This window comes from Coregonus lavaretus, assembly GCF_964263955.1.
Source record: "Coregonus lavaretus genome assembly, chromosome: 34".
Classification (NCBI taxonomy): Eukaryota; Metazoa; Chordata; class Actinopteri; order Salmoniformes; family Salmonidae; genus Coregonus; species Coregonus lavaretus.
The window spans coordinates 28,352,567-28,367,520 of record NC_140021.1 but is presented as its reverse complement, the minus strand read 5'-3'; the positions used below and the strand labels follow the sequence as shown (position 1 = coordinate 28,367,520).

The 14,954-nt window shown below is 42.4% G+C and overlaps 1 protein-coding gene across 1 annotated transcript in view; it reads right to left on the bottom strand.

The window, feature by feature from the left end:
* Positions 1 to 14,954, bottom strand: part of LOC311108909 (receptor-type tyrosine-protein phosphatase N2-like) — a gene marked incomplete at both ends in the record, with an annotated part of 289,302 nt that overhangs the window by 110,676 nt on the left and 163,672 nt on the right. The window contains one exon of the mRNA XM_084151698.1: positions 2,669 to 2,733. Coding sequence (XP_084007824.1) covers positions 2,669 to 2,733 — 65 coding nt within the window. The remainder of the gene's footprint in view (positions 1 to 2,668; positions 2,734 to 14,954) is intronic.

Here is a 14,954-nt window from a genome sequence, read left to right as displayed (position 1 = left end):
GGCCGAGGCGGACAGGGCGTTTGGGAGGCTGAAGGACCTGTTTACCTCGGCCCCGGTGCTGGCGCATCCGGATCCCTCTTTGCCGTTCCAAGTAGAGGTGGACGCGTCGGAGGCCGGTTTAGGAGCCGTGCTTTCACAACGGTCTGGCGCGCCACCTAAACTCCGCCCCTGTGCTTTTTATTCTAAGAAGCTCAGTCCGGCGGAGCGGAACTATGACGTAGGGGACAGGGAGCTGTTAGCCGTGGTACAGGCTCTAAAGGTGTGGAGGCACTGGCTTGAGGGGGCTCAACACCCTTTCCTCATTTTGACGGACCACCGTAACCTGGAGTACATCCGGGCGGCGAGGAGGCTGAACCCTCGCCAGGCAAGATGGAGTATGTTCTTGACCAGGTTTACTTTTAAGATCACGTACATCCCTGGGTCACAGAATGGCAAGGCAGATGCGCTGTCTCGGCGGTATGACGCGGAGGAGAGGTCCGTGGAGCCCACTCCCATACTGCCTGAGTCGTGTCTGGTGGCACCGGTAGTGTGGGAGGTCGATGCTGAACTCGAGCGGGCGTTACGCACCGACCCTAGTCCACCACAGTGCCCGGAGGGTCGGAAGTACGTTCCGCTCGAGGTTCGGGATCGATTGATCTATTGGGCTCACACGTCACCCTCCTCTGGACATCTGGGTATCGGCCGGACAGTGCACTGTCTTAGTGCCAAGTACTGGTGGCCCACGTTGGCAAGGGATGTGAGGGTTTATGTTTCCTCCTGCTCGGTGTGCGCCCAGTGTAAGGCGCCTAGACATCTACCTAGGGGTAAGTTGCTACCCCTGCCCGTTCCACAACGGCCATGGTCCCACCTCTCAGTGGACTTTATAACAGACCTTCCCCTCTCCCAAGGGAATACTACCATCCTGGTCGTTGTGGACCGGTTCTCTAAGGCCTGTCGTTTGCTCCCCATGCCGGGTCTTCCTACGGCCCTGCAAACTGCCGAGGCACTGTTTACCCATGTGTTCCGGCACTACGGGGTACCCGAGGACATTGTGGCTGATCGGGGTCCCCAATTCACCTCCAGAGTCTGGAGAGCGTTTATGGAGCGGTTGGGGGTCTCGGTGAGCCTCACCTCGGGTTACCACCCGGAGAGCAATGGGCAGGTGGAACGCGTAAACCAGGATGTGGGTAGGTTTCTCAGAACATACTGCCAGGACCGGCCGGAGGAGTGGTCAAGGTACGTTCCCTGGGCCGAGATGGCCCAGAATTCCCTACGCCATTCCTCCACTAACCTAACTCCATTTCAATGTGTGTTAGGTTACCAGCCGGTTCTGGCACCCTGGCAGCAGAGCCAGATCGAGGCTCCTGCGGTGGATGAGTGGGCGCGGCGCTCGGAGGAGACTTGGAACGCTGCACACGTCCACCTGCAGCGGGCCCTCCGACGTCAGAAGGCGAGCGCTGATCTCCACCGCAGTGAGGCACCGGTGTACGCACCTGGTGATCGAGTCTGGCTCTCTACCAGAAACCTGCCCCTCCGCCTGCCCTGTCGGAAACTGGGTCGGCGGTTTGTAGGGCCATTTAAAGTCCTGAGAAGGTTGAACGAGGTATGTTATAGATTACAGCTACCTGTGGAGTATAAGTGTATTAACCCCTCGTTCCATGTGTCCCTTCTCAGGCCGGTGGTAGCGGGCCCACTCCAAGAAGATGAGATATTGGAGACTCCTCCGCCCCCGTTGGACATCGAGGGGGCACCGGCGTACTCCGTGAGATCCATCTTGGATTCGAGACGTCGGATGGGGGGTCTCCAGTATCTAGTGGAGTGGGAGGGGTACGGTCCGGAGGAGCGGTGCTGGGTGCCGAGGAGAGACGTGTTGGACCCGTCGCTCCTGACGGAGTTCCATCGGAGGCATCCGACGCGCCCTGCGCCGCGTCCTCCTGGTCGTCCCCGAGGCCGGAGTTGGCGCACGTCTGGAGCCGCGCGTCAAGGGGGGGGTACTGTCACGGTTTCGGCCGAGGCTGCCTCTCTCCCTTGTTCGGGCAGGCTTCGGCGTTCGTCGTCTCCGGAATTCTAGCTGCCACCGCTATATGTTTCATGTTCGTTTGCTTTTGTCTGTTTGTTTCCACACCTGTTTCTGTTTTGACGTAATTAGTGTCCTATAAGTTTCTCGTTGTGTTTGTCTAGTGTTGTGTGTGATTGTTTCCGTCAGTGTTGTGTTTTGCTCGGTTGAGCGTATTTCTCCACTGTGCTGGAGCTTATTTGCACCTGTGTGTGCACCGTTACATTTTGTCGCACCTGTTAGTGCGCATTTACCTTTCGCCTTCGTGCGTGTTTTTGCTGTCGGGCTTAGTTGTCCTGTTGCCTGTGTTGGGCCAGTAATACAGCCTTTGGAACATTCAGTCTGCGTCCTGCGTTTGATTCCTACACTACACCTACAACACGCCCTGACACCATTGTAATGTCACATAACATCACATTGAAGCAATTCAGCATCAAGATGACTTCAAGTTGATCTAGACAAAACCCCCAAACAAAAATATTTGTTGGGGTCAGTTCTATACTCCGTTTGACACTGATATAGTTAGTGTTGGATGTTCCCAGCACAGAAATAGAATCAATAGAAATGGCAACCCCATTCAAGTCAATAATTCTATGGTTCCCAACTTGTAACAGATGATGAAACAGGACTTACATCACTGACACCAACCTCCAGGATCTTCACACCAGTTTCCTTCTCCAACTGCTTCTTCTGCTGAACTGCGTGGGAAGACACCAGCACAAGACCAGAGTTGTTTGTTAGTGGAATTCGTAAAAAAAAACGTTAAAAAAACATAATGGAATGAGTTAAGTGGAACGTGAAATGAGTGAGTGGAATCAGTTATGTGTTAGTGAGGAGAATGAATGACGCAGAATAACATGTTTGACCGTTCAGTTCTTCAGTGGAACAGGAAAGTGTGTGAGAGAGAGTGTGTGACACAGTGTGAGTGAGAATTAAAGATAGATACCTGCACACTGATGAATTAATTCTCTCACAGTTTATTGCAAAGTTTTCACCCGAAGGTCTTTGTCAGCCTGTGACTCCAACTCCAACTCCAAACTCATCAGTGACCAGTCAAAGTCTCACTTACTGTTGGCTACGGTACACATGAAAGAGTTAGCCCAACCACCCTACAGATGTAGAAATGTCCTGCAACAACAGGGTGATCAAATTAAGATCCTACACCTGTACATGACCACAGAATACCCTACAGTACAGTGTCTAGATAGAGCACATCGTCCAATGGATATTTTCTTGTTACTTTGCTCTGAGGATTATTAAAATGTTTGTAAAGTGGTTTATGAGCCAGACCTTTGCACACCCTGTTGTATTTGATCACCCTGTTGTTGCAGGAAATCACCCTGTTGTTGCAGGAAGTATATTCAAGGTTTAAAAAGGCTTCTAAAGTTTGTAATTACTCTAAAATGTCAGACTTTATTTCCCCTAACAAAAAATGTATAAACCCCTGCAAAATGTCCATTCATAATCCATACAATAATTAACATTTCCTGTTTCTGCAGGACAATTTTTTCTGCTGTGAGAAACTGGTCAAATTAAGATCGTATATCTGTACCAATGAATGTTTCATATTTATTTTAATGTAAACGTGCTAGTTGATGTACTACATCATTAATTTGTCTTGGTTCTTGCAATAGTTAATAGGATCGCAATATGAGTTTGATCCATAAATCTACTAATTAATTCAAGTATGTCCACGCTAGTTCTAAATGCAATATTTAACAAAGATATTCTCATGCAAATCAAAGCAAGTGGCATCGAACATTTAAGATCATACAGTGTGGAGAACAAGTATTTGATACACTACCGATTTTGCAGGTTTTCCTACTTACAAAGCATGTAGAGGTCTGTAATTTTTATCATAGGTACACTTCAACTGTGAGAGACGGAATCTACAACTAAAAATCCAGAAAAACACATTGTATGATTTTTAAGTAATGAATTTACATTTTATTGCATGACATAAGTATTTGATCACCTACCAACCAGTAAGAATTCCGGCTCTCACAGACCTGTTAGTTTTTCTTTAAGAAGCCCTCCTGTTCTCCACTCATTACCTGTATTAACTTCACCTGTTTGAACTCGTTACCTGTATAAAAGACACCTGTCCACACACTCAATCAAACAGACTCCAACCTCTTCACAATGGCCAAGACCAGAGAGCTGTGTAAGGACATCAGGGATAAAATTGTAGACCTGCACAAGGCTGGGATGGGCTACAGAACAATAGTCAAGCAGCTTGGTGAGAAGGCAACAACTGTTGGCGCAATTATTAGAAAATGGAAGAAGTTCAAGATGACGGTCAATCACCTTCGGTCTGGGGCTCCAAGCAAGATCTCACCTCGTGGGGCATCAATGATCATGAGGAAGGTGAGGGATCAGCCCAGAACTACACTGCAGGACCTGGTCAATGACCTGAAGAGAGCTGGGACCACAGTCTCAAAGAAAACCATTAGTAACACACTACACCGTCATGGATTAAAATCCTGCAGTGCACGCAAGGTCCCCCTGCTCAAGCCAGCGCATGTCCAGGCCCGTCTGAAGTTTGCCAATGACCATCTGGATGATCCAGAGGAGGAATGGGAGAAGGTCATGTGGTCTGATGAGACAAAAATAGAGCTTTTTGGTCTAAACTCCACTCGCCGTGTTTGGAGGAAGAAGAAGAATGAGCACAACCCCAAGAACACCATCCCAACCGTGAAGCATGGAGGTGGAAACATCATTCTTTGGGGATGCTTTTCTGCAAAGGGGACAGGACGACTGCACCGTATTGAGGGGAGGATGGATGGGGCCATGTATCGCGAGATCCTGGCCAACAACATCCTTCCCTCAGTAAGAGCATTGAAGATGGGTCGTGGCTGGGTCTTCCAGCATGACAACGACCTGAAACACACAGCCAGGGCAACTAAGGAGTGGCTCCGTAAGAAGCATCTCAAGGTCCTGGAGTGGCCTAGCCAGTCTCCAGACCTGAACCCAATAGAAAATCTTTGGAGGGAGCTGAAATTCCGTATTGCCAAGCGACAGCCCCGAAACCTGAAGGATCTGGAGAAGGTCTGTATGGAGGAGTTGGCCAAAATCCCTGCTGCAGTGTGTGCAAACCTGGTCAAGACCTACAGGAAACGTATGATCTCTGTAATTGCAAACAAAGGTTTCTGTACCAAATATTAAGTTCAGCTTTTCTGATGTATCAAATACTTATGTCATGCAATAAAATGCAAATTAATTACTTAAAAATCATACAATGTGATTTTCTGGATTTTTGTTTTAGATTCCGTCTCTCACAGTTGAAGTGTACCTATGATAAAAATTACAGACCTCTACATGCTTTGTAAGTAGGGAAACCTGCAAAATCGGCAGTGTATCAAATACTTGTTCTCCCCACTGTATACTCGGCAGACTTGTTTTTTTTCTGTGCATTTTTAGCCTTTGAAACCCTCGCTTTGATGGATACATTTTTATTGAAAAACAAAATCAAACGGTCTTATGCCAAATTATATGGTGAAAAGAGAAAACAGAGGATAATTTTAATTGAGTTTGTTAGCATGTGAACTGGGAAATAGGGGGAATAGAGAAAGAGAGAGCGCCAGAGAAAGAGAATGAGAGAGGGTCCTTTAAATCCCATTTCCCCAGATTAAGGGTATGCAAATGTCCCTGAAGATCTGAACCTTAGCTCACTCTCCAAATTCTGCAAGGGCCTGTTTAATTAGTATTTTAATCAATTCCAATGATTCCACGCACTCGACAATTTATGCAGCATTCCATATAATTAAACACGTTACTTTAGTGCCATCATTAGGAGGGCTACTTACTTACTCCTTCTCAGTTTATTGTCCGACATCCCGCAAGCGCTGATCACCCTATCGTCTCATCAGCGATCACCATAGTGATGGCGACGTCCTGAATATATAGTCAGGACTTATAGAATGAAGTCTGGCGGGAGGAGGGGGAGTGAAAGAGTGAAAGAATAGGGGGACACATCCAGTGCACAGATATCCACTATGCCAGCATGCATCAAGCAAGCTACAGTACAGTTAATTAAAATATCAACACAAAGATTGCAGAGAGTAGTATAGAAAATCAGTTGTGGGGAGTAGCAGCCATCTTGGATCTGTGTATCTACCTGGTGTTATTTAGGCAGGGCAAATGAGGAAGCCATCTTGGTTTGGGTGGCAGGTAGCCTCGAGGTGAGAGCACTGGGCCCATAGAGATAGATAGAAGACTCATCTTTATATCTGTGCCATTATAGCGTCTGTGACAGCATGGGCAGTGCCATTGAGGCTACAACCCATAGGAATCCCCACCCAGTTGACTACTTTGACTACTTTTAAATGGCGGAAGCATGGCGGAAGCCCTCAATGGTGCTGCCCATGCTAAAGCAGCCTTTTGGCCACTAGAGGCCTCTATCATTCTCTATGGATGGGCCAGTAACCGAAAGGTCACTGGTTTGAATCCTGGAGCCGACAAGGTGAAAGATATGTTGCTCTGCCCTTGAGCAAGGCACTTAATCCCAATTGCTCCAGGGGTGCTGGACAATGGTGACCCTTTTCATGACCCCACTCCCTGCGGGTATATTAGGGGGAGTTGGGATATGCAAGAAACACATTTCCATTACACATTTAGAACGATGAACACTTGTACAAGTGTGTAACAGCACAAATATAAGCACCCCACAATGTATTATTATTCAACCTGGTGGTGCTGTTGTTATTTGTGACTCGTTTCAGGAAACTAGGCGTATGTCGTGCGTCACTACTTCACAGGAGAGCCATTTGAATGTAAACATATTTTCATTATTTTATATTTTTATTTTTATTTTATTTTTTTGGGGGGGAGGAATGGATCAGCTTAATATTGCAGATAGATTGTATCTTCTATCAATGTAATTGTCTGCATCACTTCCAATCGCCCATGTTTTTTTTTTTTATAGATATACTCCCCTTTATTACTTTTCAACCCCACCATCCTTTCCCTACTTGGAGTAAATTAGTGAACAACAATGCCCAGGCCTCTACTTCCGGTCTATACTTACTATCTACACCTTATGGACAGAGTTAATTTTACAATAATTCTATTATATTTATATATATATATATATATATATATATATATATACATATATATATATTTTTGCTCCTGAACTTCTTCTACTCTCAACCTCTCCGATCATTTTCATGATGTCCATCCGGTTTGCTTCTATATGCCATATCTTTCTAACTGTGCTCTTTCCCAAAAGCTCCCAACATACAACCTATATACTTATTATGGACACAGTATGCTTACATTATTAGCTATCTTTGTTATTATTTGTTGTTATTTGTTATTAGTCCCATCCTTCAACTCTATTCAATACCTCCCATCTATCTCTTAACACCATCCATATAGGATTTCTATTTGCCATATATATTTCAACCGTACTGTGATGTTTTACAAAAGTTCTGAACCTTTCTATTCGCATTGCTTCTACAGATTGTGAATTAAAAATAAACATTTTTGCTAAAAGTATTATTATATTATTGATTGATTGACTATGACTTTTCAGATCACCCAGTAATGCTATCTGCAAGGTTAGCTCCAGGTAAATATTGCAATCCTTTAGCCATTCCTGGACCTGTGTCCAATAACAAGCTACAAATGGACAGAACCAAAACAAATGATCTAATGATTCTGTCTCTTCACAGCAAAATCTGCAGAGCTGGGAAGATTGTATCCCCCATATAAATAACATTCTATTGGTAGCAAGAATTTTATATAATAATTTAAATTGAAAGATTCTAATTTTTGAATCCGGTGTCGTTTTGCGTGTCAGTTCATAAACACTATGCCATGGGATCGGTACGTCAAAGATCTCTTCCCAACTATTTTGCAATCTATATGGGACGGCTGTCAATCCTTTGGTCCTTAAGTGAAACTGATATACTTTTTTATTTATTACAGTTTTCCTTAACCAATTATGTTCTTTAATGCAAGGCCAACAGACAAGTTCCTTACTTTCTCCCCCTTCCACTTTCCTCTTCCACTTTTGCGGTAAGGCTGCAATTATTTGGTTGTAATTTTGGGTAGAGCAGACATTTCCATATGTTTTTGTTAGCTGCATGTGCGACATAACTCCACCAGTCCTACCGATAATATAATTTACGAAGATTATACCTTTTTTAAACATTCTGTCAAAAAATAAAGGTTTTTTGTCAATTAGTATATTTGAATTTAACCACAATATTTGTTGCATTATTTGTTCTGTCGTTTCTGGAGGATTAAATTGAAATTGCAACCAACTTTCTATGGCTTGTTTTAGAAATAGTGATATTTGGGAGATTATTTCCTTTTCAAATAACTGAAAGTGAGAGGTTGTAATCTGAATAAAGGGAAAAAGGCCTTTCTTGAACATTGGGTGAGACAATCTTACTAATTTGCTTGAGAACCAGTTCGGATTTAAGTATAACTTTTGTATGACTGATGCTTTTAGTGATAGGTCTAATGCTTTAATATTTAATAATTTCTGTCCTCCGAATTCATATTCATTATATAAATATGCCCTTTTAATTTTGTCTGGCTTGCCGTTCCAAATAAAATTGAATATTTTTTTCTCATATAATTTAAAAAACTGTTCGCTAGGTGTAGGGAAGACCATAAGCAAATAGGTAAACTGGGATAATACTAAAGAGTTAATCAGGGTGATTTTTTCACAAATTGACAGGTATTTTCCTTTCCATGGTAGTAAGATCTTATCTATTTTTGCTAACTTTCTATTAAAATGTATTGAAGTGAGATCATTTATTTCCTTTGGGATATGTATTCCGAGTATATCCACATCACCATCAGACCATTTTATTGGTAAACTACATGGTAATGTAAAAATTGTATTTTTTTGTGATCCAATACGTAATATAGTACATTTGTCATAATTTGGTTGTAATCCAGAGAGGTTAGAAAATGTATCTAGATCCTCTATGAGGCTGTGGAGGGATTCTAGTTGTGGATTTAAAAGAAAACATTAATCATCAGCGTACAATGACACATTTGTTTTTAAGCCCTGTATTTCTAATCCTCTGATATTATTATTGGATCTGATTTTAATAGCTAACATCTCGATGGCCACAATAAATAGATATGCCGATAGTGGACAACCTTGTTTCACTCCTCTTGACAGTTTAAAACTTTCCGAGAAATAGCCATTATTTACTATTTTACACCTAGGGTTACTATACATGATTTTGACCCATTTTATAAGAGATTCTCCAAAATTGAAATGCTCCAGGCATTTATATATAAACCCCAGTCGAACTTTATCAAATGCCTTTTCGAAGTCTGCTATGAATAGCAGGCCTGGTTTCCCATATTTTCCATAGTGTTCTATTGTTTCCAATACTTGCCTTATATTATCTCCAATGTATCTTCCATGTAAAAAACCTGTCTGATTAGAATGAATAATATCCTACAATACCTTTTTAATTCTATGCGCTATACATTTTGCTAGGATTTTTGCATCACAACACTGAAGTGTAAGGGGCCTCCAATTTTGTAAATGGACTGGATCTTTATATTTTCCACTTGTATCCTGTTTCAGTAATAATGAGATCTTCTTCTTGAGTGTCAGATAATCTACCATTTACATAGGAGTGGTTCAAACATGCTAATAACGGTCCTCTTAGTATATCAAAAAAGGTTTGGTATACCTCGACTGGTATGCCATCCAACCCTGGAGTTTTCCCAGACTTAAAGTCTTTAATTGCATCCAGAAGTTCCTCCTCTGTAATTTCACCTTCACATGAGTCTTTCTGTGTGGCTGTTAATTTGACATTATCAATAGAAAAAAAATCTCTACAATTAGCTTCAGTTAGAGGAGATGGAGGCGACTGAAAATAAAACATATGCTTAAAGTACTTTGTTTCTTCCTTCAAAATATAATTTGGTGAATTATGGGTGACTCCGTCAATTGTAACCAGTTTCATTAAGTTCTTTTTGGTAGCATTCCTATGTTGAAGATTAAAAAATAATTTTGTGCATTTTTCCCCATATTCCATCCAGTTTGCTTTATTTTTATAATATATTACACTTGATCGTTCTTGAATAAGTTTCTCCATTTCTTTTTGTTTTTCCTCTAATTTATTCTGAGCCGCTATGTTACAGTTTTTATTGCCATCTATCTGTTCTGTTAGACTTTCTATTTCCATTCTTAGTATAAACTCTTTTGACCTAAATTGCTTTTGTTTTCGAGATGAGTACTGAATTGCATGGCCTCTAAAGGCACATTTAAAGGTGTCCCATACAATAAGGGGATTCGCTGTACCTATGTTATGTTGGAAAAAGTCAGTTATAAATTCCTTTGTTCTAATTATAAATAAATTATCATCCAATAGGCTTTGATTAAATTTCCAATATCCTCGCCCACGTGGAAATTCAGTAAGAGTAATGTATATGCCTATTATATGATGGTCCGACCGCATTCTGTCCCCTATCAACACTTTTTTTTTTACTTTTGGTGCCAACGAGAATGAGATAAGAAAGAAGTCAAGACGACTAGCTTGATTCAGTCTGCGCCATGTATATCTCACTAGATCAGTATATTTAAGACTCCATATATCTACTAGTTCTAATGTATCCATGACATTCACAATTTCCTTAAGAGCATGTGGGTGATTGTTTGTGGTGTGATTTCCTTTACGGTCCATTGAGCTATTTAAAACAGTATTATAATCCCCCACCATAATAATATTGTCTTGAGTTGCTTGCAGGCTTGATAATTTATTATATATATTGTCAAAAAATTGTGGATCATCATTATTTGGTCCGTAAAGGTTAATGAGCCATATCTGTTTATGGTCCAATAACATATTTAAAATAATCCATCTACCTTGCGTATCTATTTGGACAATTTGCACATTCGGATCGAAATTACTATTAATTAATATCATCACCCCTTTTGAATTTCTTTGCCCATGGGAGAAGTATATTTCCCCCCCCCCCCCCATTCTTTTTTCCACGCTACTTCATCTCGAATTGTTGAATGAGTTTCCTGTATACAATAGATATTATATTCCTTCTCTTTGAGCCATGTAAATATTGTTCTTCTTTTGTTATTATCAGCTAAGCCATTACAATTATAACTGGCTATACTTATTTCACCATACACCATAATGAGATACAAGTTTCAAGTCTATTTATCATTATATATGTTTGTAAATTTACCAATAAAAAATAGCGTAATGATTGAGTGTCCATATAGCTGTACCGTGATATTTGCATTGCTACGGAGTAACCCTTCAATTGTTCTCCACTAATTCCCCCGCTAAAGCCCCTCCCCATCCCAAGTTGAGCCGTCATCCCAGTGATCAGCATCCCACCCACGTCCCTCCGTATCCCTAAGGCCCCAAGAGGCCAGGACCCATCCATCGAAAACAGCACACAGTGCCACCCACAAAACAGAAGCAGATTAACCGCCAAAAGCATTTCCAATGCTTTCACCTCTCTATATATATCTATATAACTATATTTTTTAAATTATGAATATCCTATTTTCCATCATTATCAATTAATATGCGTAATAATGTCAGCAGTTCACGCGTAGGATTCTAACATATAACCCGGATTGCCATTGTATTACATTTAATTCATTGACAAGCAATTATTATCCTAGCAAATAATTCCTGTGGTCCATCCCATACACCCCCCCCCCCCTCCCCCCCAACATCCCCACCCCCCCACACAACAGATGCCAGACAAGCACACACGCACATACTCACATACTCCAACACACTCAACCCCCCTCCTCCACAATCCACCATAAAATCAGATACTCAACGGCTGTTATATCCCAGAGCCCAACTAGAGTAATAACTTGATTTACGAGTGCACATACAGTTAAAGCTGATTGAGAAAGCATGCAGATTGAGCAGAAATTGATAACAATGTGAGATTTGATTAATCTACTTAATCTATGTCAAGTCCTAGGTGATGGAGATCAGATCCACCCTCTTCACCTGAGACACAAACACTCTGATCCCCTGTTGTAACCATTTTCCCAAGCATCTCCATGCGGTCAGACCATTGATTATTTTGTGCCACCTGGGCCACAATGATAAACCCCCTCTCTGATTGTCCGAGTGTGACCCCCTCCCCATGGGTTACTGCAGCCAGTGTTGCCAGCACTGCCACTACCTGGGTGGGCATACCCCACCGGAATCCCCACCAGCTAGGTAAAAGGTCGTCAAGGTTCTCATTAGCAGCTTTGAGAATTTCCTTGTATATTATGCTCTCCCATCAGGGGGCTCTGGCTTTGTAGGACCAACCCTGCCAGGCAGGCTCAGAATATTTGAGGGGGCGGTGCTGCTCAAGTAGGTCTCTGACCGCATTTATTTCTCTGTTTAGGCTGCATATTCACAGCAGGTCCATAAAAGAGATGGGAACTTCTCTTTGGTGTATGGGTCGCTCAGGTGGGTGTCCAGGTTATAGGGTTAGGGATCTTAAATGCGTTTTTTGGCAGAAATGCCTTCTGGAACATTTGAACTTTCATATGCCTTAATAACAAACTTGTATGCCATCTGTAAATACGAATACAATTGTTAAATTATGAGCCTAATTGTTTTAGCCACAGAAAAAGACAGCAACTTTCCCGCTAGCCATGATTGGCTGAGACAATGAGTGGGCTGGACATGCCGAGAGATGAGTTCGGATTGGTCTGCCATTTACCACACTTCTGTCTATAACATGAGCTGGTCAGTAGGTGTAGGTAATCCTTTCTAACACAGATTTATTGAAAGATATGTAGTAGAACTGCATAAGTGTTGCTCTCCACTTTCTGGAGGACCAAGTTATGAAATCAGTGGAAATAGAGAATGATAGCTAAGGAGATGGAGAAAATTCTGGTGTTTGATTGTAAATATGCAGACGGAGTCGAAAAGAGAACACACAGAAGGCTATTGTAAAAAACACCTGTCTCTGGATTACATCTTCAAACGAAGGGCAACCATGGCATCCGTGACAGAGAGGGAGAAGCGTCCATCCTGGTATATGGGTAAGATAGTCTAGCTACCTACATTTTCAGATATTACACATTACAAATTTAGTCAGAAAGTCGTTTTCATTTCAAGTTAAAGTGTACTGTTAGCTAGCTAGCTGACGTTAGCTGGCTGGCTCGCTAGCTAACGTTACGTGTATGAGATCTGTGTAGTTAAATTATTCGTATCTCAGAGCTATTTGCATTGCTAGTTATAGCCTAATGTTAGCTAGCTAACATTGAACCTGGTTGGTTAGCTACCTGTAGATTCATGCAGGGTAGTAATGTTATGAGTTGGGATTATGGTTCATTGTTTAGCTAGTTAGCTACATGTATAAACAAGACTCCACTATGCAAGTAACCATTTCAATAGAATGTTCATGCTGTCACTGCGACAACTGTCGATAGATGTAGCTGGTAAATTCGCTCTGACTATCTCATCCGATTTCAGAGCACTTTCGTCTGAGTGTGCCAGAGTGCAGAATAATTGACACATTTACGAACGCTCGACACCCGTTGAATATGGCCGGTGTGAGTAAACGTTGGCAAAAAATCGTAATTAAATTGTTGCCAGCAGCACAGTTGCAGTCACCAACGCTCTGGATAACAGAAAAACAGCCTAACCAGCTCTGCTAGGGTGAGTAAAAGGGTCAGAGTAAGCTGTTCTCTCATTTGTGTCTGGAAGTAGCTAGCCAACGTTAGCCAGTTAGCTTGGGTGCTGGACTGCTGTTGTTAGGTCAGAACGCTCGGATCAACCCTATTCGTCGGCCAGAGCGTCCAGTGTGCGCTCTGAACGCTCCGAGATCGAAACACTCTGAATTTACGAACGGACAATCTGACAACATTCTGAGTTTACGAAAGCCCAGAGCGCACTCTGAGCACACTCTGGCACTCCAGATTAAATTTATGAATATACCCGTAGTATAAACCAGCCTTTAGTCTTGAAATCTTTTGTTGTTTAGTACATAGCCTCACATTTGACTCCTTAAAGAGATGGGTGGGGCTAAGCCTTTAGAGGGTGTGAACGATGCTGAATGGGTGTAGACAAAGAAGAGCTCTCCAGTAGGTGTACCAAAACATTCAAGGCCATTTTCTCAAAAGTGAGGTTACAAGTTTATCAACTTTCAAAGCAGAATTACTTTCCCATTGTTCCTCAACTGTAGTGTATGATATACAGTCTCTACTTTTATCCAATGTGAAAAACACAATTTCAAATTTTGCTACATAAGACCGAATCGAGCCGATCGGTCACATTTAGGAGTGGGTAATAAAGAAGCCATCTTGGTTCAACCTGATGGTGCTGGTATTATTTAGGAGGGGGTAATGAGGTAGCCATCTTGGATCAGTGTGTTATTTCGGAGTGGGTAATGAGGTAGGTAATTAGGGGCAGCTGGGTGGGAGGAGCGGGGAAACGGAAAGGTCACGCTCAGCATTTAGTCTTAATGAGGACCCCTCAGGGAGCTAGAGACTGTGTCCAAGATGTCCGACTGTTATTTTCAAGGTAATCTACTCACGTTTACATACTCCGATTCATGGACCGTCTATATCCGGGTTGCATCCGGTTTATATGGACCAACATCATATGCACACTAGCACTCAGTGCACACAGGGAGCAGCGCGAGCAGCGACGACTTCATCACGTCATCCAAAAACATGGCAGACATTAGATTAATAGAAAATGTTAATATTTTCAGCTGTGTGATAAAAATAAAAAAAACTGTAGGAGCAGTTGAAACCGTGCTTCTAGACCGGAACCCTGGCCCCTTGGAGCTGGGGCTGAGTAGACAGCCAGTCAAAACACTAAGTTGAGCCTGACATCAACACACAGTTTGACTGACAAGCTAAAAGGATATAGCGTATGCTAAAACCAAAGAAGCCTGAAGGTCACTATCTATCTCTAGTTGAACTTTCAACTCAAACTCATTTTCC